The sequence below is a fragment of the Crocodylus porosus genome, unplaced genomic scaffold (assembly GCF_001723895.1).
Source record: "Crocodylus porosus isolate Cpor-Errol unplaced genomic scaffold, CroPor_comp1, whole genome shotgun sequence".
In the NCBI taxonomy this organism is placed as follows: domain Eukaryota; kingdom Metazoa; phylum Chordata; order Crocodylia; family Crocodylidae; genus Crocodylus; species Crocodylus porosus.
The window spans coordinates 54,301,446-54,328,300 of NW_017728948.1; the positions used below are offsets into that span (position 1 = coordinate 54,301,446).

The window sequence follows — 26,855 nt, forward strand, 5'->3', positions numbered from 1 at the left end:
CTCAGGATCTATGTTTAATTAAACCGTAACCCACCTGAAGTCCTTGACCATGGACCAGTTGAAGCTGTTCTTGAATCTTCCGCAACTCTTCTTGCTGTCGATGAATATTTGCCTCTATCATTCGCGTTCTTTGCTCTAATTGGTCCTTCAGGTGCTGCATAGCTCCTAACTGAGCTGAAAACTGAAACATAGGCTGCAGTGCAAGGCATAGGTTTAAAAAACTTAAATCAGAAACATACTCTATTTTATCTGCAAAAAGATAAAACCAACCCCTCCATAACAGCAGCAAAAGCCAAGCCTCACCTAGTATCATGCTACAGGCACATCATCTGTTGCAGGCTCAAGGAACAATGCGTAAATATAAGCACTTTGTAGATTTAATATTAGATTGACTGCCTGCTAAGGAAAACTCAAAAGCAAAAGAAGCTGGCTTGTGCTCAAATAATCCCATCCTCACAAAAGAAAGCCTGAATTATTAGTTAGGCACCATATGCATCCCGAATGAGAAAAAACACTTAATTGTACATCCTTCAAGATAGATAGCATCAGCTGACTTTTAGCATTACCATGCAGTCTTTCAGATAAGCAGGGATCCTGGTTTTCTCTGATAATAAATCCCAATTTTCAGATTTAAAAAAGTAACCCAAAAATCATATTTTTCCAAGATTAAAATGAAACACCACTATATATGCATCTATGTATTAGTGACATTTCATTTTAATCACAGGAAAAGGTGGATTTTGGGTTACTTTTTTCATCCAAAAATTGGGGATTTTTTTTTAATCAGAAAAAACCAGGATCTCTACAGATAAGCAAGGTTTCTGTCCCAACAGTGCCTACAGGGTGGGCAAGCAGTTAATCAATCATCATTCAGTTTCCTTGTCTTGAGAACATTTGGAGTCTTGTTTCCACCCTGGAAGTGAAATTTTCCATTTCCATGCCCTGCTTCACATTATTGATCTGCCTTCTCCCATTTCACATCATTTCCTTACTGAAAAGTGAGGCAAAACATTAATTTACATTCTATATTAATACCTATATTATCTTTAATCTACCATTGCATAATGACCACACTTGCTCTTTCCTGGTTCTCCCTTTAAATTGTATGGTTGAAGAGCCATTTGCTATTTAAATTTATGCAGCTAGGCCTAACTCACTGTGACTTCATAACTACTTTCATATTATCCCTACATTTTCTCATGTGTTAAATACAGGATTTTTTCCTGATTCAAACCCTTCTCCATCTTCCTTTTGTGCTCTCTGCTTATCCTAACATCCTCTTGGAATAATTCATCCAGCTTGGTTTGGAGACCCTTTCATCAAGTACTTCCCACACTTTCCTGAGTTAAGATGCAGATAGTTTTTGCATTTTTGAATTAAAGAACTTCCAAGCCCTTTCTACATTTAAATCTCTCACTTCTCAGTCCTATTTGCTTCATTACCTGGTTCCCTAAAATTCTAAGTGTGCCATTTTGAAATCAAAACCCTTAGTTCAAGACCTATAGACCCTTAATTTAAACTGAACTAACTTTGTGATCACTTTTTTTTTTTTTTATGACCACCTCTTTGTTAACATTCTTGCTATTTACCAAAACCTGGTCTAAAATGGCACAAGTTCTTATTTTTTAAATAACAGACCAGCCCCAGCCTCAGCCCCACTGTATCCTATCATTATTACTAGGAGCATCTATCATCATATCTGTATCTGGGAAGTTGAAGTCTCCCACAAATACTCACATGAAGTTTCACACTAACATTAGGGACCTGTATCCACATTCAGACTCAATCTCAGATAAGCCTCCTATCCTTCCCTAAAGTGATTTGAACTCATATGATTGTATTCATATTATGCTTTCTTATTTCTGCACAGGCTATGGAATCATCAACATATAAAACAAACACATCACTTTCACTTTCGTTTCTATCACATTTAACCAGCACATACCTTTCAAGCCTGTGTGATATCTATAATAATCTGTTTTCATAATCTGATGCCCAAGATCCTTACATTAGTTGTTTCTTACTGAATAGATCCCTATCATCATACCACTTCATTGCAAGTCTCTCATCCCCCTCACAAATCTGAAAGAGGATTAATTGAGTATTAAACTCTGGTATATTAAGGGAAAGATTTTTTAAAACTTCTTTTTAGCACTAGTAATTTTTCATTTGGACATAGGGATCTTTTAGAAAAATCAAGTACTTTTATGTTAAAATGACAAACTGCAAAAACAATTATTTGTACCCATTTAAAAAAAAAATCAATGGAACATCTGTTCTTTTCAGGTAAATTTAATCATTCCTATACAGAGGAAAGTAACAGAATGGAAATTAAGGTGCTTTGAATAAAATACACTTCCATCAGAACTAATTTCGTAAGAAAGACCTTTAATCCTCTGAAGCCAAATTTGATTTGTTGCTGAAAAAGCTGGTCAGTATATGAATAAAAATCCATACCTGGGACATGCCTGGCTGGATCTGTAAAGATGCAGATTGAGACATCATTGGCTGTGCTAATGGTTGTCCAGCGGATTGAGAGCTTAAAGACTGCAATTTAAATGTATATCACAATAATCAGTACAGTGCATGCCACACTTTGAGGAAATAATCTCAGGGAAACCATCAATTTCAAGAAGGCAAAAAGTGTAAATTTTCTTTTAAAAAAGGTTTAGGACATTTATAGGCAGACAAGGTTCTTTGGGTGAATCTGAAGACCACAAACCAACTGCAGAGACTTCCTCAACCTGATGAAGAGTTTTTAAAAAAAACCCAAAAGCTTGCTAAGAAATTTTTTTTCCAACTATTTAAGTTGGTCTAGTAAAATATATCAGATTCACTCAAAGAACCTTGTTTGCCTATGTCCTTAGACTAACATGGCTACAACCTACACCCCTATAGGACATTTATATGCTTTAATATTTTAGGAGGAAATCATTTAAGAAATAAATGTTCCCTGCAATGTTTGGAAATATGCAGCAGTATGAATATGAATGTTCAACTGATTACATGAATTTCCGTGTTGAGAACTATGTCAAAAGAAAACAAACATAAATAAGGGGGGAGAAGGAATTTTAGAACTGCAGTGCTGTAGAAATGTTATTTGCAAGACTGGCAAAGACACTTTTTGTTTTCAATATTTAATTGATAATGATTACTGTAAAAATAAATTGAAATCTTAAATACTAAAAGTTCCCCTGAAACACAACCACCTTATGCAACTGAATTGGGGTACAAATAGCCAATGACAAATGGCTCGTTTTCATTTTCTATTATTATCAGGGAAGCAGGAATTATGTAACTTTTAAAAAGCTTTAATACACCTACTGCGTGAAAAGTTACAGGAGAATAAAAACAGAATTAAGACCTCAATCCTGAAAACATTTTAGGCATATGCCCACCTGTGTGAAGTCCCCTTACGTTTTAATGTAAACACAAACAGTTTTGATACCCTTACTGAAAATGCATGTACTTACTATTCAAACTCCAGAAAAAATTAATGCAAAACCTAGGATCTTCAACAAATGAAAACAATGGATTTTAATGTAGAGATGCTTCTCTAAAGAGTTACCTGGCTACTAAGTGATGATCTTCTTTGTGTGGTCTTTTCATGGCCAGATAAATTTTGTCTTGGAGGCGTGCTAGTGTCCATTGTCATCTTTGTTGGTGTTGCTGAGATGATCAGTGTAAAGGCAAAGAGACACTGTTGATCATACTGAACCTGCAACTCTAGTCTCAAATCAAGGAATTCAGTTTCAAATCAAGAGATCAAGGGGTTCAGTTTTTAAAAATATATTTCAAATAACTGTATAACCTGATAGTATGAAACAAGATTTTATTTTGATATCAGACATTCTAAAGGCATCTTATTTGTACAAAATATAAAAATTAAGAGTGTACTGATAAAGATTATCTTGGCCAATACAGATAGCTGATCAGCATACCGGCTGATACCGATCCAGTAAGCCAATTTACAGGAATACAGCTGGGCAGCGTGGACAGCAGCGCCCTGCATGTAAGTCTGGGGGGGGGAGAGGGGGAGCGGAATGGAGGGGGGAAGATCGAGGCCACCACAGTGAGGGAGGGAGTGGGGCAGGACAGAGGCAGGTGAGGGATGGAGCTGTGGGAGGTTTGTCCAGGAGAATGGTGTTTTGGGACTTAAAAATGGCAGTGGGACATTTGAACTAAAGCTTATCAAATGAGCTTTAGTTCAAGCATCTCTGCTGCTATTTTTAAGCACCAGAACACTGATCCCCTGGATGAGCCATCCATGGCTCTGTCCTACTCTGCCAGGGTCCCATTCACCACCCAGCCTCAGCCCCTCCCTCACCATGGAGACCTCGATCTGCCCTCCCCCATGCTTCTTCCCCTCCACAGACTTAGCTGCAGGGCACTGCTCTCTAGGCCTGTACAAAGTTTTGGTCGCTAATTCGACTTGGCAGAGATTCAGCCAAATTCAGCAGCTGAATTTCTGAATTTGAATTGAATCAGCAGACCCTTTAATCTCCCTGAGTCAAACTGGAATCCTCCAAATCAATTCAGAGAGATTCAATGATTCAGACATAGACACAGCTTTAAATGTTTTTTCTACATGCCTTAAGGTACCAGGTGGCTCATGAGATGCTAGGGTGGATGGAGCATCCCATGGGAGCGTGGGAGGGGTCCACAGTGTGCCCGGCAGCGGACCCAGAAGCAGACCAGAGGCAATTCCGGTCCACTTCCAGGTCTGCCAAGGAGTGCGTGGGGGGACCCTTCCCCACCCCCCACACTGGCGCCTCCTGAGTCAGGGGGGCACCTGGGGTCCTCCTGCAGCCAACTGTTGAGCCAGGAGGGCGTGGAGGGGGGGCCATTGCCAAGCAAGCAGGGGCTGCCCCCGTGCTCCTGTGGTACGTTCCATCTGCCCCAGCACTGCAGCTTTCACGAGCCATGGCTGGTACCTCAAGGTATGTAGAAGAAACATTTAAAGCTGTATCTCTGGCCAAATAGCTGATTCTCTGAATCCGCATCAAATCTTCAGATTTGGATTCGGCCGAATTGAATTGAGACAGTGATCCGAATCAAATCACTGTCCCCGATTCGGGCTGAATAGGGATCCGCATCAAATACGGCCCTTTTTGCACACCCCTACTGCTCTCCATACTACCCAGCTGGATTCCTAGCCACTGCATGTGTGCAGGTGTGTGCATGTGCACGGTGTCTGGGGGCCTCAGCCGGAAGACATATTATATTTATCGGTGCATTATTGGCTACACTGGCCACAAAAAGCTGATAATATTAATTTTCCTTTTATCAGTGCCAATTTTATATGGCACCAATATATTGGTGCACCTCTAATAAAAATATAATTTTCTATGTCAATCTTGTAGTACAGAAGTGCCATCAAGCTACCATAGTAATAACAGATGAGCTACTAAAAGAGAAATTTCAAAATTCAAACTGCTTGAAACTATACAACATATGGATTTAATAAAAATAGTAAAACCTAAAGAGTAGAGAAGTAAAAAGACAGTGCTGTTTTCAATGTTAAATGCTTACATGAATGATCTGAGACTGCAGTATGAGAAGATTTCCTTGAACTCCTGGAAGAAGCAGAAGGTGTGGGGCTGCGATCAAATCTTTCCAAAGCTTCTTTGAGACTTACTGTATTTATATGATTGTCAGACCCAGAGTCCTGACTCTGAAGAAGTACAAATAGCAATGGTTTTATTGGGTGGTTCAGCACACAGCTATTACAACCAGCAAACACTTATTACCAAATTTTAAGAAAATCTGGGAGAAATTCAACAGTTTTTACAGGTAAACGTGTAGAAGAGGAAATATCCTTTTCATTCTCTGGAAGTTCATATAATTTCCATTTTGGGGGGTCTGTCTCCAGGTGAAGCAAATCTCAGGCAAAGCCATAAAACCCCCAAAACATACAAGACAAATCTTGTAAGATCTAGGTACTATGCCAGCAGTCAGTGTGTTACAACACTGACTTCCTTCTCCTTTAACAAAATGATTCCTACCCAACTACACTATGTCTTTTGGATGAAGAAAAAAATCATGTTGGGTGAGTTTTATGGCAGAAGCAGTATTGTCTTTAGGTCAGTGATGTTCAATCAACAGCCCTGCAGACTGGATCTGGCCCACAGGGGTGTAGAAATTTGACCTGGGAACCAGGCCCCACACACTGCATATTTATATACAGTAAAAAGAAAAAGAAACCCGAGGTGAGAGAGACAGCGAGAGCGAGCATATAAAAGATGATGGGAAGCTCACTTTATCTGCTGTTATCTCTGGAAGAGACTCTTCAATACCAAGTTCTCGCCTTCTTTCTGCTCGAACTTCTGCATAGCTATAGAAAGGCAAACACAATTTTTACATTATTTCCTCTAAAAGTTCACGTTGCTTTTCTCCCATAACAAAATGTAGGTCAGGAAGTTTCATACCATCTTGTTCTCTTAATTTCTAACAAATGTCAGCAATACAATTACCATTTATTTAGAAGAACTACTTAGCAATTAAAATATTACCTTACTACAGTGTGCGTACAGACAATAAACTCTGGCCTGGAATTCCACTGATGATAAGTAATATAGTAATGGGTTTGTAGCCAAATCCACTGTTGCCCCTTTGTCAGGAACCTGTAATAACACGACTTTCCTTTCCCATATTGCATTACTGAAAGATACAAAATAAGACATCTTTACTTTACATACCATGAGAATTGTGATCCAACAACTCAAAGATTTATATTACACAGCAGTCATATCTGGCTAATAGTATTATAATAACTCAAAACAAGCTGAAAAAAGAGTAGTTCTTTTTAATAAGCATTGCGAACAGCACCAAGTTTAACGGGGAATCTGTAACAGTAAGAGAGGAATTCTCCAAGTAATTTTAATGTAATTTTTTAAAAGTCTAAGTTTACAAGGTACACTCCAGCTAAAATGTAGGAATTTTCATCATCAAATTTTCTGAACACTTATTACATTTTTATTTCATATTATACACAGGAAAATCCTGACATCTGCCAAGAAACAATTTTGTTAGTACTCTTATCAGACTTGTACTCAGATTTCATTCATTCCTCATTTTCTCTGGATTCTAGGAATCATGTTGGACTCATTCTGTAGATAAAAGGGTTTTTACAATGAATGTAAGGAGACGAGGGATGTTGAGAAAAAGGAATAGATACTGAAAAAAGTGGGAGAGAAAAAATAAGGAAATAAAGCTAACAATGGGAAAGGAGGGTCAGATGAGAGGAAAACTGAAAAAAAAATGTTAAAAATTAAATTCTCAAAGAAGTAGAAGGAAAATTTTCATAATTTATTTGAATACTTTGACTAGGAATCTTGACACCACAGTTGGATTTTTAAATTTAAGTTACATAATTTTAAAAACAAAAAAAAGCATTGTCCATTACCATCTTAAAATTAGCAATGTACAGGAATGAAATCTAAGCAAGTTTGTAATACAAATTTTTACTGCTACAGCTGATTTTACCATGAGACAGAATGATAAAGGATTTCTGACAACACCTGGTGCCCTCCACTCAACTCAATGATTAAACAGGGCTTCCACATAACTCATAAATGTTTACATTTTTTGTAGCAGTGTTTTGACATTCACTTACGGTGTTCATGACATTTTGCCAGATTTTCTAGGTCATCCACATGATAGTAATCATAGCCTGATGTCCCCAGAACTTCAAATGGTAAATAGCCTATTATTGGAGGCGCCCTACGTAATACAGAAATTATTATTTTATTTTCACACAAACAAAATTCAGTCCAATTACAATCTAGTTTGTGTTCTCTTAAAAAAATGCTCATAAAAATTAAATCCTGACTCTAAATAGTTAATGCTAATCAGTGAACTCTAAAAATTAAAATCAGACTGTTAGTATGTAATATTCATCACAAGGGATAGCACCTGTGATCCAAGAACAGAAACTTCCATTCTAAGCTGTGTCTGGATGTGAATTCTTCATTGGGTTCTTCAACAGTACACATTTCCTTAAAAAAAAAAGAAAAGAAAAGAAAAGAAAAAGATGTGATGTCTCTTTCTTAAAACTGCTCTTTTAACGTCAAATCTCTTTCAAAATTAAGCTTAGTAAACAGCAGACAAATTAATGTAAAATAGTGCCTCTTATTTTCAGGCAGCAAAATTGTTTTTATTCATTAAGATGTACACAAAACCAGAATCTATTCTTGCTCATAACAGGCTGGAAGTGAAGTTCAGGGTTTGAAAGAACAACTGAATTAAAGCAAGTTATCTGGGGACATGGCCTTACAACAGGACCCCCCTCAAAATGGAGCCATGTGCTAATTAGCTCCCCACTTTGACTGGAACTAAGTGTTCTTGTCACAAGTCCTGGGACCTTTCAAATTTTGATATGCAGATGAGGTACAGGACAGCCTGGTCCAATTCCACCCACTTGGTTTTTTTTGTTTTTTTTTTTAAGGGCCATGCAAGCACGCACGCACACACACACACACGCACGCACGCACGCACGCACGCGCACACACACACACACACACACACACACACACACACACACACAGAGGTTTCCATCAGCACCCTGGCCTTTTGGCTAAGATCCAGCATTTCTGGCACCAAGGGGAGGATGTCAGGGCTTGTTCTGGTCTCCTGGTACAGGCCTGGTACTGCAGTACCTCCAGGCCCAGTGCCAGTTCCCTCCTGGGGAAGCAACTACCTGTTTGTTGTTTTGTTTTTTTAAAGATAACCGAAAAAAGAAGGGGTTTCTATTGGAGTACTTGTCCAATGTAGGCCAAGTGTTTTATGGGCACGCTCAGCATGGTCTACATTCAATCAGTTTCTCATTTGATTTCCATGACTGAAATAAAACCTAGCAGAAGTTTAATGATAGACAATGTATTTAACAGGGGGGAGGGGTTTTCTGCTATAAGACATGGGGCTTTTTTCCTCCATGTTGATTTGGGGGAATGGGGTTGGGGGGAGGACAGACTCATATTACATTTGAGTAAATACTGTATATTATATAGCATATTAAATGTCAACTGATTCAGTGGCACAGAGATGCACTATACACAGCTGATGCTATGTTTTCTGCAACAAACTGCATGACAAAGAAATTGTTATTTACTTCTATTTTCACTTGTTTTTCAAGATGTTTTGTGCACACGTACAATCTGCTTGTAAGTATGCATGTACCAGGGCACCCAAATCCAAGGTTGTTGGTAGTAATATCTCCAGGATGCTCAAGGTGCTTTGCCTGACCTCGTGCCTCTTGTTAGGACATAAATCACCCAATCCGACCCAATTCTATTGCACTGGAAATGTTATGGCACTGGATTCCCAAGGACAGAAAAGGAGAACAAATCAAAGAGAGTACACAAAAATCTCTTGAGGAACAACAGTTATCATAGGAATAAGGAACTTCTTTCTTTGTCCAAGTGCTTGTGTACATCTAGATTCCACTTGTATGTGATTTGCAAGCAGTATTCCTGCTGACAGAGCAACAAAATCTATTTGAAGATGAACCGCGGCACCATTTTTCTCTAAAGTCCTTTATTTTGTGAATGTAAAAAAAAAGAGGGCTTCTGCATACATCTGATATACATAGCATCTCCTCACCTCCAGATATGCAATGTGTAAAGAAAAAGAAAGAGATTAAGTGAATTGTCTGAATGAGGTGGAAGTTCAAAACCACTTTGGAGACAATGTAGTGTGAAGGTCTCAGGTTTTGAAGAGTTCCATAGATGCTGAAGCTAAAACAAAAGATTAAAATTTTCTTGTCTGTTGCTGAACTTGCAGCAATCAGTAGGCTACTTTTGCAGTGATGGTTTGGCAGCCAAGAAAAAAAATACAGATATCCGTAAGTTTTAAAGGATCACAAGTAAGAGATTTAAGTCTCATAGAGGGACTGGATCCTTACATGAAACGGAATATTCTGATAAGACCTCTAAAAACCACAGATTGTAAAAAAATTGAATGTTCCCGGACTGGAGAGTGTGGATTGCTGAAATGCCTGCCAAAAGCAACCTCGTGGAGCTAAAGACCTCTGGAGTTTAAAATGAATCCTCAAGAGAAGGAACAAAATCAATAAGAAATTCAAAGGTTAAATAATTTTTATTTGGCCATAAAGCACAGTCTGGAACAGTTTTTCCTATTTTTTGGCATTCTAAGACATTTTGTCTTCCAAGAGCAACCCTCTCGAAGATCAAACGCTGCTCAAGATCAAAACGGAGAAACAAAGGCTCTGAGGTTAGAGTGTAGGATCTGCTCATAATCTTGTAGAAGCTACATCCCAAATAAGCAACTGTCAGACAGCTGAATGATCTTCATTTGAAGGGCAGAGTGGCATTGCTGTTTGGGTCAGACTGGGGTGACCAGGATGATTCTGGATGGGTGGATACAGTCCCATTTTAGACATAAGATACACTTTGTGATCAGCACAAGTGGTGGGAATACATAGCACAGCATAAATCTCATGGTATCGGAAGGCAGGCCCAAGCTTTGACCATCCTTTGAACAAAACTTGCTTTTGTTGCAAAAAGATCAATGGCAGAGAACTCATATTTGTTGAAAATGAATCTCACTTATTTTTCAGAAACCTCTTAAAGTTCTCCATGCTGATGAAGTCTGTAAGAACATTGCAAGCTACTAGAATGTGGGACCTTTTGAAAGAGACACTTTTCTGGTTCTTAGAAGTTCCACAACTAGACTATTTCTTTCAATCCCACGCTGCCAACCAAGATGTAACAAATTCATACTGATACAATGGCCATATTTTGAAATCCCAAATCATCAGGAGTTTTCTTTCGGGACGGAATACCTACCACACCTGATTACATCTGCCTTCCTCCCAGTTTGGCTCTCCACTCTAACATAAATGCATCTGTTACCGGATTTGTTGGAAACAAAATGAGTAAAGACCTTGTAATCATTCACTGAACTTTTCCATAAGCCTAAGACCAACAGAGATTGAATATGTATGTGAATCAGCATGACTACCTGATGTCAGTTGTGCTTAACATTTGTATCTCAGTCCTCCTACAAGCACTGTGTGTAATCTAGTATCCTGAGTCACATATTTGTAGTATGTCAGATGTCCCTGCAGTCTAGGCAACATCTCATTCTTGGGTAAGACCAGCAGTAGTTACAAGCATCTAGAATAGACTGAATTCCCTCTTGGCATAAGTAATCAGTTGCTATACTTGAACAAATAATTAGGGGTGTGCCAATATCAGTTGGCTCTCGGATTGGCACCAATAAAAAAAGGAGAAATGACATTAGCGGCTATTGGCTTTTTTCATCGTTGTAGCTGATAATTATGGCAGCGTGCCTGGAGCACCCTGGTGAGTACAGCCCAGTTCCTGCATCTCACTGCCAGCCCAAGCCCATAGCAGACTACAGGTCCGCCGAGCAGCAGGAGGGGGAGGGGGTGCCAGGGAGTGGTCGCAGGACACTGTGCTCAGCAACAAAGGACCATTACTGGCTCCTGCTGCCACTGCCATAGGCCCCTGCTGCGCACACGGGATTGCCAAGTAACAGGACTGGCATGGAGACATTGGGCTGCATGCAGGCAGGGTAACACGAGAGACAATCTGCTCCATCAGGTGCCTTTGCAAAAGCGGCTTCGCCCTACAGGCCACAGGACCTCAGCTGCACAGGGCTCACCAACACTGAGGCAGCAGTGTGCTCTGGGACTCCAAACACTGCCCGCTGCATACTCTGGGGCTCCGAACGCAGCTGCAGGTAGGAGCCACATGTGAGAGGGAGATATGTGTGGGAATAAGGAGGTCACCACCTTCCTCATCAAGGGCTGAACCAGGCAGGAAGTGTGTGTTTTGCATTTCTAACACACACAGAGACACAAACAGAAAAAAGGTTTATGTCAGTAGTTACTAAATATTGGTTAACGGATCGGCATCAGCAATTAATGTTAACCATCGACTACCAGTATCAGCCAAGAAAATCTTTATTGGTGTACCCCACAAATAACTGCTCTGCTGAATTTGATCTGAGTGTGGCTTCCTGGTTGATGTTGGGACCATCTTTGAATCAGTCAGTTTTTAAGGTAAAGAAATGCCTGGACTGTTTCTTCTGAGGTGAGCTGCATTGATACCATACATTTTGTTAAGATCATGTGGGCTGACAGACTCTGAGACATAGTACAAGATAAGGGCAATGAGGGTTGAACTACAAAACTGATACTTTCCATAGTTTAGAAGGCAGCTACGTGGAAATGGACATCTTGTTTAGAGAAAGCAGCTTATAGTCTCTGTGACTGAAGGAAAAAATAAAAGAAACTAGGAAAACTATAAATAATTTTTCTTAAGAGCATTCAGTTTCCTTAAAATCAAAGATAGGCCTCAGATCCTCACTTCTTTTGGGCATAAGGAAGTAATAGAAGTCACTCCTTTCTCTATGCTGTAGGGGAACTTTCTCCACAGCATTAAGATAAAACACAGATTGCACTTCTTGGAACAATGTAGTCTAATAAGATAAGTCCCTGAATAAAGGTGGGTAAGGTAGGCTGTGGCAGCACGGGGATGAAACTGAAGGCCTAGAATGCACTGGTCTTTAGCAATTAAGTTCCGGGGAGTTAGTAAGCAAGGTAAACTGCTCCCATACAGACACGATGAAATAGAAAGAGCCCCAAGGCGTAGTCTGAAGCAACTTGGGGAGCTCCAATTCATAGAATGTGTAGTACAAAGGATCTCAGGAATGTTGGGTGGCTCCATCACTTATGTCGAGAGGGTCAGCATGTTTCCACTAGTTGTGCATAGAATCATAGGCGGTATTTTAATTAGAGCGGCTGCAAGAGCCACTCTAATTAAAGTGCCTGCAGCATCTCATGTATTCAGCATCCTGCGCTTTAAAACGGCATTGGGAGCACTTTAACTAAAGCTCGTTCAATGCAAGAGATGTGGATTCTCACATGAGACACAGAGTAATCAAGTCTGCTCTGATGCACTGTAATTACAGCGCATCAGAGCAGCACCCCCATACTGTCATTACAGCACATTGCAGCAGCGGCTCTGCACATCCACACACACCCATAGGATTGAAGGGGATTTGAGTCTCACCTGATCCAACCCTACTGTAATGTAGGAATGCTACTCCATCATCCCTATTATCAAAACTTATCCAGCCTGTGGGATGCTACAATCAATGGCTCAATGCCCAACTGGGAAGAGAGATCAAGCTGGGCTCCCTAGGTGCTGCCATGGGTCCAGTAGAGCTCAGTATCTCCATTTGTGGATTGGAGGAGAGAACTGAGGGTATAAACAAAATGTATACTTGGAGCAGTTTTGAAAGAGGTTTTACTGAATTTGCTCCATCCAAAAGTAAAGTTTGGCCCATTTATAGCTCAATAGTATGAAAACAGGCTTATACACATGTGACAGTTGCAATATTACATGAAAAGAACTTGGAGGTTATAGAGGACTATAGGCTGAATATGAGCTAACGCTATGATCTTGCCGAAAAAAATAGACAATAGCATATTTTGCTGTATTAATAGGACTGTTCCCTGATAGTCAAGGGATGAGATTTTTCCCCTTTATTTAGCATTACCTGGAGTGCTGTGTCTAGGTTTGGGCACTTCACTTCAAGGAAGACATGAACAAAAATTAGGAAGAGTCTAGTAGACAGTGATAACAATTATTAGAGATCTGGGAAACAATTTATGAGGAAAGGTTCAAAAACTGAAATTATTTAGACTGTGGAATAGAGAAGGCTGAGCGGGGGGGTTTGATAACCATCTAAGTACCTGAGAGGTGAGATAGGATAACAACAGACTATTCTCAGGGGTTACAGGGGACAGAATAAACTATAAGTCTGCAAGAAGGGAGATTTAGGTTTGGTATTAGGAAGCTCTTTTTAACTATGAAAGTACTTAAGTATTGGAACCAATTACCTAGAGGTTGTGGAAACTCCATCATTGGAAGTTTTTAACTACAGGCTAGACCAGGGTGGGCCAAGTCTGGCCTATGGGCCAGATCGGACCTGGGGTGGACTCCATTTCCCAGCAGTCCCTACCCCCGTCATTGCAGCTGGTTTCCATAGAGACTCCAGCAGCGGCAGGGCCTTGACAGCACAGGGCTAGGGGTTCCACAGACTGGCCCCAACAGTGCTGGCAGGGTGTGTGGCTGGGTGGGGTGCTGCTCTGGGGCTGGGATATTGTGACCGTGACAGCGTGCTCCACAGCTGGAGCAGCAGAGAGATCCGTTACCCAGACACCTCAGGCAGGGTTGTACAGGCAGAGGATTGTGGCTCTGCCCTGGCTCCGGACCATGCTGTCATCACTGCAAGATCCCAGCCCCGACCCCAGAGCACACTCCACCCAGCCACATGCCCTGCCAGCGCTGCTGGGGCAGGTCTCCATGAAAACCCTGGCCCTGTGCTGTCACAGTTCTGTTGTTGGGCTCTTTATGGAAAGTGGCCACAGCAACATGGGCAGGGGCTGCTGGGAAATGGAATCTAGCCACTGGCTGGTTCCACCATTTTGCCCACCCCGGGTTAGACAAACATGTGTCTGGAATGATTTAGACAAGGTATTTCTGTCCTGATCAAGGGATTGGGACTAGATTAATTTGAAGCCCCTTCCACTCCTATTTTTGAATTATCATATATACATAACACATAATACTGTTATGTGTATGTGGGCACACACAGTATCAATCACAAATTTATTAATTTTAATTTGAAAATGCTAATTTGCAATTCATTAGATTTTATAGGATTCTTAATATTGATGGAAATGCCAAATGAAGTTGCTTAACAACTAACTTGGTGCAAACGTTAAACAAGTAACAGATAAACATTCAGTTTTATGTAGAAAGTTTCATGGTGAATATGCATTAGCAGTACTTAAAGTGATAGACACTCTTACTGAAAATTTCATAATCTGACCTCTTGTAAGAGTTATTCTGTCCACAAGAAGTGTTTTCTGCGCTACATGTAAATGTCAAAGTCATACAGCTTTTTTCCCCCACTGGTGCATACCTTGATAAACTGAGGTGTAGCTAACCTTACTGTAGCTACAAAGCAAACTTTGTCTTCATATGAAGGCCTATGGGACCGCTGAATAGTTCCTTCATAACCATTGTGTGCTGAGTTAGGCACTGCAGGAAAATGGAATAGGAAAGATCAGCATCATTAGCTACAAAAATATGTGGCAGCATATAGTCAAAGTGACAGAGCAGAAGTCCCAACAACAGTTAAATCTCAATGCATCTATTGTAAGGTACTATATGGTTTACCTTGAATTATAAATAAAGCTGTGCTAAAAACATATTCATGCCATATAATTTAATACTATGTGGCATGTTACCGAAACCAGCAAGAAGCTTCTTCAAACTAAAACTGGAGTTCAAAAAATTAAATAATAGATAATGGATGTCTTTAACAAACCAGTGAAAGCTGCAGTGTTCTTACTAGTAATCTTCTTAAATGGGTAGCTTATTTTAAAACTTTCAAAATACTTTTATATTTCTGAATGTTGATAAGCCCCAGTAAAGTCCTGAAGTAAAATCATTCCAGCCCTTCTCTTGTACCATTACCAAGCCTTCTTATCAAGGCATTGATCACACTGAGATGATACTATCCATTTTATTAATGGAACAGCTCAGGGTCCCACTGATCCTTCTACATGGGGAAAAATACGGGTATCTAGTGCAGAATAAACATCTCTTTATGGCTGGTTACACCTCCACTTCCTATACCATACTTTTCTGAAACCAGCAGGTAACACAATATATCCTAATCCTATAATTGAATATTTTTTGTTAAATGTCATGTAGAATTTGCAAGTTTATCCAAAACAGGATTTTTCTAATGCAGAATACATTTACTAACAAAATATATAGCAGCTCTGGTAGTCCCCTCTCCTGCTCAACTTTTCATATTCTGCAGGACAAATACTGCATCTAAGGAATAAATTCTCCTACTCTCTTGATACCATGCAAAAAAAAATACAGGCCCATTTACCAGATACTATTTTTGGCTTTGGTTTTGCTGTGTTTCTGTTATCAAACTTTTAAGAACCTACTCCTCTGGCCTGACCTGTACAGAGGACAGTTTTTAATTAAAGCATGGCATTGTGAGTAAGGAGATCTATGTTTCAATTCTCAACTCACTGGAAGTTGATGAAGTATTCAGTACTTCTGGAAGTCAACTTGCTTAGATTATATGCCTAAATATGAATTTAGACACTTAAATTCAAGCACACCAGTTTGAAAGTATTGGCCTAAATTTCACTTTACCCCAATTTCTTTGACTGTAAAATGTTCATAAAATACTTCAGTGAACATTCTCTCTGATAGACGATATTATGAAGCTGCCAGGCAGTTTTACTTTAAATTCAATCTGCTTAGATAGACCCCATATATAAAAATATTATCCTCTCTCAATAATACAGTATACAAATAACACTATCCTGTATCATCTATAATCTTCCAAAATAAATACCCAAGTATTCTTAGTATTCTCAAACTTGCACAAACAGTTTCCAATTCGCAAAATTTGGTACATGCTTTAAAAATATTTCAATAACATGTTTATGATTACTTACTATTGTTCAAACACTTGAAATTTCCTATAAACTTTACATATTCATATGTAGTTTGCTCCTTTGGGTCTATTGTTCCTCGTAGCATATGGCAACAGAATTCTAGCTGATTTTTTGCTGAAACAATAGAATGAAAAGGCTGTATACAAGATGATACACGCACCAGTTGGCATGCAAATGAAAGCAATAATAATTAGCATACATGATTCATAGACATTACTGTAAATGCTGCTATAGAGAAAAATGGCCACAGGCTGCTATTTTTCTCCATCGTGGAATTAAGCAACACAGTGGAGAGGAGATTTTAGAGGATTTGGATGTGGAAGGGCTCAACAGAGCTCTCTATACTTGTACTCTCCAAAGAATCCAAAAAAGAGGGGAACAATTTTTAAAGAGGCTTTCAGCAGCAGCCTGCTTCAGGGAAGTGCATGAGGTGCAAGTCCAAAACAGTACAACATAACAGGTCTTTATCCTTTCCAAATCTAGGACAGTGAATATATATTATATAGAGAAGAGATAATTCTTCAAAATATTGTAAGCGTTTATGATATACAATGTCAACCTGGTTGTGTGAGATTTTCAGAATGCAGTATTGATTTAATTCACAGAATAATCTGAACATAAATTTGTCTCTGTCCTCAAGACACACAATTTATTCTGGAGGCCTTACCCAGGTATTTCCATTGAAATCAAAGTCGTGTCTCTAAAGAAAACAGGACCAAGTTTAACATCCAGCAATGTTTTCAGCACTACAACTTACATTTTAAATATTCTGGGGTCAATGAATCACTTTCCGGCAGATGATTAGACAGTATTTTATAAACTTCTGAGTGTTCTCCCTCTGGGACAAAATTAAATATACTCTGATCCACAAGATCAGACTGAGAAAGGGGGAAAAAAAATAAGAAATATTTTAATAATACAAAACATGACAACTTTTTAATGCAGAATAATTAAACAACTCAGGAAAGAACACAGATATACAAAACATTACAGAATTATCAAAACTACCTTATGAGGGACAGAAGAATATTTTGCAAGAAAAGGTCACATTATAAAAATTACTGTAAAAACATTATACATATGAAAATATGAAACCTGCTTCACCTTTCCTGGCTGCAATCGTTTACAATACTGGAGAATCAAAGTCTAATTATGTACTGTTGATTTAAAATACCAGTACACATTGTCACCTCTTGGTGGCACCCACTACGTAAGAACAAAAACACACACACTTATACGAATACATATTATCAATTGTATGCCCTTTTCTGTGTCTAAGTATGTACAAAGTATTTAACAAATAAAACCTACGTATGAAAAGTGTTACCAAGAACAAAAGAATTATCATATACTACTTCTGTGCATAAGTACATGAACTAAATGTCCAAGGGAAAAATTGTGTGAAATACACTTTAAAAACTAAAAACTGAATTTAAAAGAAAAGGGAAGTTGAACCTCCATAATTAAGTTTTTGAACCAGGGCAACTTTTTAATTCTATTTATGCTTAAAATCAAGTTATTTCAATGCTTTCATTTTAGATAAGTTCTCATTCTAAAAATGTCTGTACGCAAGAGGTGTTTATACATGTGCTTGGGAGAAGGGGGCGCTCTAATTAGAGTGGCTCTGAGGGCTGCTTTACTTAAAGTGCCTGGAGCGCCTCATGTATCAGTGTTCCTGTGCTGAAAAATGGTGGCGGACGGCACTTCCAAACTCGTCGAATAAGCTTTAATTAAAGCATCCCCACCATCATTTTTCAGCCCTAGGACATTGATGTAAGAGATGCTGGAGTCTGCTGGAGCGCAATAATTACCAGTAGACGCAATTAAACAAGTCTGCTCCAATGTGCTGTAATTACAGCACGTTGGAACAGCCTCGCTGCACGTGTATAGGTCCCTAAGTGAGCTCTGTCTTGCTATTTGCTTTGGGGGTGTAGTCTTTGAAACCAAGTGACAAAGCCTACAGCGGACTACAGAGTTAAATATATCAATGAGGTAAAACAATACAAATTTTAAAAAAAAGAATGAAATGCAATACAAATACAAAAAATGAGTCTGGCTAGAAAAGCAGTATAAGCCACAGTATATTTGTTCTTTATAGGGCCCGAGACTGAGAAATAATGATAAGCACAGATGAGTTTCAGAGGTAATTTCAAACGTATCAAAATATCTGGTGCTCAACCACTGACCCATGTGTCACATTTAGCTCTCCAAGCCATGTCATCCAAGCTGCAGGGTTTCCCACAGATCTGGAAATTTGGCAGTGGAAAACTGGTCGCAGCGTCAATTGCCACTCCCCTTTTGACAAATTTCAAGACCCAGAGGGAGCACCATGGGCTGGACAACATGGCCCAAGTTTACCAAATCCTTGTAATGCTCATTAGGCCTGCAGGGTCAGAAAGTTGGGCACCAGTGACCTAGCATACTTCTATCTGAGGTCTCAGCTGATGACTGTAGCTTCAGAAAAGTTCTGGACTGTATATTCCACTTTTCCAACAGGGGTGGTTAAAACTGAGGACAGGTAAACAACAAAGGAAAGAACTGTTGGACAAAAATCAGAGAATTACATCGTCTGTGCTCCTGGTGCCTTAAAAGATGGAAGGTTAATGGCACTTGTGGCAATTCCGATATCTTATTGGAATCAGTTTATACTTACTGGTAAATGTTCAAGTAAGGGAGTTACACTTTCAGACACATATATTATACTTCCATCTGTCATGATTGCTAAAAAAAACCCATCAAGAGCCTGAAATTAAACATAATGGGCAGTTAAATGAAAAGAAACAGTACATGACAGAAATAAAAGAATCTATATTTAACATAGGAATGAAGGCTAGATTGATTTAATTGTAATTTACTCTGACAAGAGTAACTGTTGTTCCCACTAAGGCTTTTGAATATCATTTCTACTCTATCAGCATTATCATTATAATTTCCATGCTATTCTTCTCTCAAGGAAACATCTATACTTTACAAAGGTATACTTAACTCAGAAAATAGATCTAACTATTAGCAGTGCATGTTTCCCTCTTCTCCTACCTTCAGCCTACTAAGACTTTTACTGTTTAAAAAGAACATGGCCTGAGAAAGGTGGGAGGAAAAGCCAAACAGGAATGGAACAAACAGGAAAGCAAGAAAAGGCAGCAAAATAAACCCAAGACAAGGAAGAGAAAAAGGAATAAAAGGGGTAGGAAGAAAAACTGATAGATTTTTATTATCAAAATCTTTGAAGTTCAAAAACTTTTTGAAGAAACTCAGAATGAAGAATAATCTTTTTAATTTACAAACTGTAGACTTGAAATCTGCTCACTTTAAGTTGCACCTTATCATGCAAGTGTTACCACTTAGATCAGAGTCAGATATTAACTGAAAGCAAAAAGATGGCAGAAATGTGCTCTCAACAAGGAATTTTTAAGATTACACATTTTAAAATATATATGTTAAAAGAAGTACAGGTAAGTTTTATTAAAAACCATGACCTTTCCATTTCATCATTTTAAATGGAAGTTGAATCACCTTTTAAACTGTCATTCAAAAGCACAGTCCAGCCTTTTGTCAACAGGGTAAGAAATTGGCTTTTATGTCAACTGGCTGTGGGCTTGACAAATATCATATGTGGATACAAACACATAATAAGAGGTCTTCAGAAACAATGGAGCAGTTATAGCTTCTGAAGTAACTTGTAAATATTTACATGTTAAGAAAAGGCAAAAAAAGACCTCTTCCATTTATTCCATTAACTATTACAATCAATAGGGCTGTCTAACTTGTGAGTGGCCAAGGACCACACTCTCTGCAGGCCACATTAACATGGGCTGCCTTTCATGCAGACCACTGGCCCTCTTGGGCTGCACAAGTACCATTCCCTTGCTATGCTGTGTGTCCACCCTTCTCTTTCACTGCTGCACCATGTATCTGTGTGACCCCAGCCTCGGCTATTTGGGGTAGGGCAGGAAGCAGAAGCCAGAGGAAGGATGGAAAGCTTGCAGACTCCAGCTGCTTTTGCAGCAACAGTGATGGGAAAAGCAGCAACCTGGCAGGAGTCCAGGGGTCCCAACTTAACCTCTGCAGGCTACATGCAGCCCACAGGCCATCAGTTGGACAGCCCTTCTATAAATTAAGGAACAGAAGACCATGCTTTCATTCGCTCATAAGGAACCAAAACTGTTTACATTTTTAAATATAATTCTAATATGAATACATCAATCTATTAAGTTATACAAATAGTATGCCAATTTTTTAAGAGACATTGAAACATTTTTAGCATGTATCCTATTTCACAAATTATAGTCCTACTTCTAATTCAGGATAAAATAGGCTCAATGTCTTTGGTAACTAACTTTTTAGTTTAAGCACAGAGAATACATTTAAGTTAACATCAACAGGAAGATATCAATCAGCTCAGCACTACCTCAGCCTAGGTGTGCAAATCTGTACGTATAGGGATAGGCCACAGCTATTAGAAATGCCTTATTCTGTTTAAAAGAACCCCTTTTATTATGTACTGATTTGTATTACATTTACAGACAATTTATAGTTATACATTTAAAAAAAACCATTTAATTACATACATCTATGGAAACATAGTTGTAATTAAAATATGAAGTTGAAAGGAATGCCAGTAAAGATTTTACCACAATATGAGGGTGGTTTGATTACAAAAGATTCTTCTTATTTCAGAAAGACAGAAATATTAATGTACCTCCAACATTAACTGTGTAAACTCTTCATTACTAAGGAATGTTGGTTTCCAGTCCTGTCGAATTTCACTGGCATCTGACTGTGCAGTAATTTCTGTAATCAAAAACAGATGTGAATGAACATTTATTATGATTCAAACTCTTGAACAGTTACTTTTAACCACCAAATTATTATGCAAATTGTAGAAAAGCTTTTTACTCTGCAGAAATTTGAACTGGGGGGGGGGGAAGCATCCATTTTTTTCATTTTCTATTTGCAGGCCCTTCAACATACAAGATTAAACTTCAGGTCTCTGATTTTAAAAAAAAACCTAAAAAACAAACAAACAAAAACCCCAGAAAAATCAACTCCATCCACCGGTTATCTCATTGCATGACATTTTTTTTTCAATGGAGCAGAAAGACAAAGATCACAGTACAAGCTCACTTATCCTATAGTTGTGTAGTGAGCATGTTAGATCTCCAAGCTACTGTTGTGTTATACTGATCAAGAATTTGGATACACTGTAGGAAGTGGAATTAGTCATTCAGTATAATCTCAGGTGTAAGAATATTATGTCTCATCATATTAGCAGATACTGTATTTTTAAGGTGTCATCTTTCAGAAAAATATAAAACAAAAGTCCTGGTAATTTTTGGTCACTAACGGTCCCCTGGCACTTTTCATAACAATAAACAACTAATCCTAGTATCCTGACCAATTCTAATTAATTCTTTATAGTAGAATCCACTCTCCATTCCCCTTAGCTTCAGTTGCCTGTGGTAGCATCCTTCATTATGTGTGGTATGTTCTGAAAAATGGCTACATTTTGCTTCTTGTGCTCTCTTTATGCATTTGAAAGCACTCTGGGATGTTTACATATTAACTTTCTTATTTTGATCATAAAACATTTAAGAACCTTTGGGATGAAAAGCTCTATGCTGAAGTATATGACTTTAATAATGAATATGAAGCCAATTTGTTTTCAATAATAAACTGACTTTAAAAACAAAGTGAAGGGATACACAAGTTTGTGGTACTATATTCATACATTTAAAGAACCCTAATGAGGCACATAACCACCCATATAAAGTATGCTCCAGGTTCTCAGTAACAGGACAAGTCCTCATTGTAAAACTGAAACTGGAAAACAAAAGCAGTAGTAACCCATAGTTCTTTTTATTTGAATGACTACAGAGGAACTCTTAAACTGCGGCTGAACATAGAGATCTTAAAAATGAACCACTTCTAGGTAACAGCCTGAGTCAAGCAATGTACTGAGTAACATTGTGTAAATTCTCCCACTCCACACAGATAGCCTTCAAATTGGATTTAGGATAGCCTATATTTAATCATGGACCAGTTGAGCAGAAATGACCAATTTTGCCAAGATCTGTACACAGGTTTGTGGCATTCACAAATGCAAACTGCAAGTGAATGATAATAATCAGAAACATCCTCCACAATTTATCACTCTCACAGCTATCTAGTTTCCAACTAGTCAGGAATGAAGGGCACAGCATATTCCAAAGGTCATTCGTTTTCAACCATTCTGGACCATCAGGGAAGATTTTGCCAAATTCCAAGCCCAGAGGGATAGCCCAGAGAACCCATCAGAAGTAATCCTTGCTTGTTTACACAAATAAAATTTTAGCTCTGACATTCTCTAATGCAGCTTCATTATATAAGGAGACATAATATGGCAAGTAGAAAAGAAAGAAACAGTTTGAACGTTAACCTGATACCTTCAGGCAGACAGCACAAGCCATAGCACGGGATGGTTTGAACATACGTGGGACAAAATATTTTAATAAGGTGCCAAATTTAGTGCCAGCTTCAGTTTTTGCATGATTAAAGGTTATGCAGAGCAAGTTTCAGCAGTCCAATCTTAAGATGACAAAGACAAAAAAAAATTATAGCCAAAAGAAAAAGGGACGACCCTGAGCCATGCATGCACAACAGAATGCTGTTCTGACTATTGCTGCTGCTGTCTGATCTCCTAGTTGAAGCTGAGTCTAACGGTTTTTCAAATTGTAAACTACAGCAAATGGTAGACCTATATTTTCAAGGATCGAGGGCAGTATATTTCCATTATATCTGTTAGTGACATTTTGGAAAATGAAAAATGAATCTGGTATTAAAATCCAACTGTTTTATTACTTGTGAAACATTTAATTTGTGTACATGTTCCTGATAAAGAGCACATTTATTTATGACCAGCAACTACTGATTGCTCCGATTTGGACTCATCAAATTACATTAATCCATAGCTCTGAAAAAACTATGTTTATTAGTCACTTTAAACAAACATAAGAATGCCTATTCCAGACTCTATGCATATATGTGAGAGTTTGTATACAGCTATCCCTGATAACAGCATCTGAGCACTTCGCAATCTATACTGATGTTACATGGAAGTTCCTAGCAGACTTCAGGGTCTCTGATACTTTTCCTTTTTTGCATAAAAAAGGAAGTAGGATGTTCTTCTGGTTGAATAGTATATATATTGATTACACAATTTTATATTTTAATATATTATTGATAATTAAAAATACGAGCAATCAAACAATTACAGAACAGAACACATGTATATTCTGCCTATTGTAACTACCTATTGTCTGAAAGAATTACAAAAGCTCCAGATTTCTACAAGAACTGATGTCCCTCGTAGGAAGGTTTAAAATACTATAACAACTTTATCCTCTGCCTTCAGAAGTGTTAAAACACTTGTCTAATATAAAGCAGCATATTTAAATGTTTCACAATAATGCATATATCAGCACATGCTCACTTCTTCTTTCATGCCATTTTCATCATTGCATTTACTATTTTAATAGCATACACAGCTATTAGAAGCTTAACTATAGTGCTCAGCTGTTAAGCTGCTCATTTGTTTCTTCTCTTCCCAATTCCTTCTGAGTAGTACATTAGCTAGGACTTGCCTACAGACAATATCTCTTCATGATATGCTCTGAGTAAACACTTAATTTTACCTGGTTTATTCTTTGCTAGCGTAGACTATTACTGCATACAATCTGGTCACAAAGGCCACACACACGTATTCATTTTTAACAGTGGAAATTTCTGACTGCAATCTGGGAAACAGGTAGGAAGGAGACTTTCCCCTACTACCCCAACCTCCTCCTGCACCAGACTGGGGGGAGAATGTACTGGTGTTCATTTTTGCAAGACTGTCTCACAGTGGAGATCTTCTAGGCTGATACTTGGAATACCTTTCTCCCAGAGGGTGATGTTTCCCCCCAGGAGAAACTGAATGAACACTTGTAGGCTCATAGCGTCTACTGGGAGAGCATTGATTCTCCTGGTAGAAACATAACACCTGATGTGGCCAGTGAAGGGACAGGAGGTGCAGAAACCAAACAGAACACTGACCTACATATCTCTGAGTGAAACAGGGTCTGTTGTAAATATACTCATGGAAGAATTTTTACTCCCAGAAGTTGTGGCCATATAGACTAGGACATACATAGAGACACACTCTTCAAAGGGACTTTGGAAAGCTGACTAGAAGTGCTGTGGAGAAGTACAATGAATGCTTTCCCTAGAACTCCTAAGCAATATTTCTGCAAATGACGCTCCACAACCCAGCATGTCAAATGCTCAGAGAGGATGTCAGAATACAATCTGATCATTAAGCATGCAGCATGAGAAATGCAGTTGCTCCATGAAAGCCCAACAAGGAAGCTGCAACAATGTAAAAATGTTTTATTCAGGCCCATATCATTTTTATTTACAAATGACAAAGGAAATTAAAAACAAATAAACAAAAGTTTACTCATGACCTGCCATCTCTCAACATTGTTAGAATCACAAGCAAATGCTGGATCTCCCTTATCCCCTTCAAAAAACCTGAAGCAACTGAATAAATAAAAATTACAAAGCAACAAATCAGTATTAGGCAAAGAACAAAAATGTTTATTTTCCTGGAAAGATACAAAAATGTCTTTTTGTCATTTTCTTCTTTTGGCAACAAACTGCCAGGTCTAAAATATATATGCTAAGGGCAAGAGGTAAAATGAGATGTAAAGAAGCCAGTAACTGCCTTACTTTTGCTTTCAAAGTATTGAATAAAATATATAATGTTTGAATCAGAGTGAAGTATCTGTATATATGTTCCACTCCTTCAGGACACCGAGAAGCTTCCTTGATATAGAAACTGGAACAAGTACAGGAAATTTTCCATTGAAGAGAAAGTTCTGCTATCAAACTTCAGAGTTTCTTTAAAACTAGGGGTCTCAGCTAAGTTTAAGCATGTGCAAACAAACTTAAGACAGGCAGATAAGCAGTAGGGGTGCCTGTACATGACCATGGATGCTGCTCCAACGTGCTGTAATTACAGTGCATTGGAGCAAACTCAATTAATCAAGTCTGCTGGAGCATGATAATTATCATGCTGTGGCAGCCTCCTGTGTCTCATGTATCAGCATCCCCACGCTTCAAAATGGCAATGGAAGCACTTGAACAAGCTTTAGTTCAAGCACCCCCAAGGCCATTTTGAAGCATGGGGACACTGATACATGAAATGCTGCAGCACTTTAATTACAATAGCTCTCAGAGCTGCTCTAATTAAAGTCCCGCCACCACCCCCACACCCGGAGCATGTGTAAAAGTGCCCTAACCTTCCACTTTGTTCCCAGAGCTCAGACAAGTACTGTTATAAAGCAGGGGCATCAACCATAGGGCCCACAGGCAGGATATGGCCTGCAGACCCCTATAATCTGGTTCCCTATACTGCCTTGTTGACCCACATGCTGCAGTGGCTGGCCCTGTACCATCTACGTTGCTCGCTGGGCTTGGGTCTGTGCTGGCCTGTGATGCTTGCTTGGGTTGGCTTCCCAGAACAGTCTGGATGGGTGCCATAGGCACTGGATTAGGTATGTGACTATGGAGTATACGGGCCTGATCCAGCTCTGCACCGCTAATCCAGCCCACGGGGCCAGATGAGCTTCACACCTTTGAAATAAAGCTACCATACAAAAAGTCACTCAGAGACACAGAGTTAAACAAGCACGTGTACAGTCCTAACTTCATTCAAAATTTTCTGCCCCAAGTGGCTTTAAAAACAGATAGAACCTCAGAATAATCTAACAAGATAACAAGACAGGGAATTACGTGAAAACACTTTTTAGCTTAATCAAAAAGTAAAATTATCTCTACAATAATTTATAAACTATAAATGAAGACACTGGTTGGCTTACACTGTACTACTCTAATCAAAAGTAAAAAAAATAAATAAAAAGAATAAGAAAGGAAAAAAACAAAGCAAAATACCACCCAAATTAACTTTTCTTGGCATGTCCATCTTACTGAGCATGACTAAAAATCACTTTTCATTGATGACATCTGTATAGATGCCCTCTGTACAGCCTTGGTTCAGGAAGCTGTTCTGTATGTTATTAGAGAGAACAATGGATTGAATTGAACTTCCATTGAGTTCAATAGGCTTTGGATCAGACCCTTAATGAAAAACCATCTGAGAAATGAATTATCTATGAAAAAATTGAAAAATGTATTTTAACTCCACAAACAGTTTGAGTTGGAAAGCCAGATCTAAGCATGCTGGTAAGCTTACTAAGCATGCTGGTAACACCTTTTCTTGTACTGAAGTAAG

At 38.7% G+C, this 26,855-nt stretch overlaps 1 protein-coding gene across 5 annotated transcripts in view; it reads right to left on the reverse strand.

The window, feature by feature from the left end:
• Positions 1–26,855, reverse strand: part of CLOCK (clock circadian regulator) — a 101,815-nt gene that overhangs the window by 13,716 nt on the left and 61,244 nt on the right. For 2 of the 5 annotated variants that reach the window (XM_019553223.1, XM_019553222.1), the window contains exons 7-20: positions 21,246–21,337; positions 19,200–19,289; positions 17,304–17,424; positions 16,547–16,660; positions 15,832–15,882; positions 14,980–15,098; positions 7,915–7,997; positions 7,616–7,722; positions 6,513–6,660; positions 6,259–6,334; positions 5,533–5,674; positions 3,569–3,669; positions 2,458–2,547; positions 35–193 (exon numbers count right to left, since the gene is read on the reverse strand). In XM_019553223.1, the coding sequence (XP_019408768.1) occupies positions 35–193; positions 2,458–2,547; positions 3,569–3,669; positions 5,533–5,674; positions 6,259–6,334; positions 6,513–6,660; positions 7,616–7,722; positions 7,915–7,997; positions 14,980–15,098; positions 15,832–15,882; positions 16,547–16,660; positions 17,304–17,424; positions 19,200–19,289; positions 21,246–21,337 (1,493 nt within the window). The remainder of the gene's footprint in view (positions 1–34; positions 194–2,457; positions 2,548–3,568; positions 3,670–5,532; positions 5,675–6,258; positions 6,335–6,512; positions 6,661–7,615; positions 7,723–7,914; positions 7,998–14,979; positions 15,099–15,831; positions 15,883–16,546; positions 16,661–17,303; positions 17,425–19,199; positions 19,290–21,245; positions 21,338–26,855) is intronic. The other 3 variants (XM_019553225.1, XM_019553224.1, XM_019553226.1) reach the window with 2 other exon arrangements.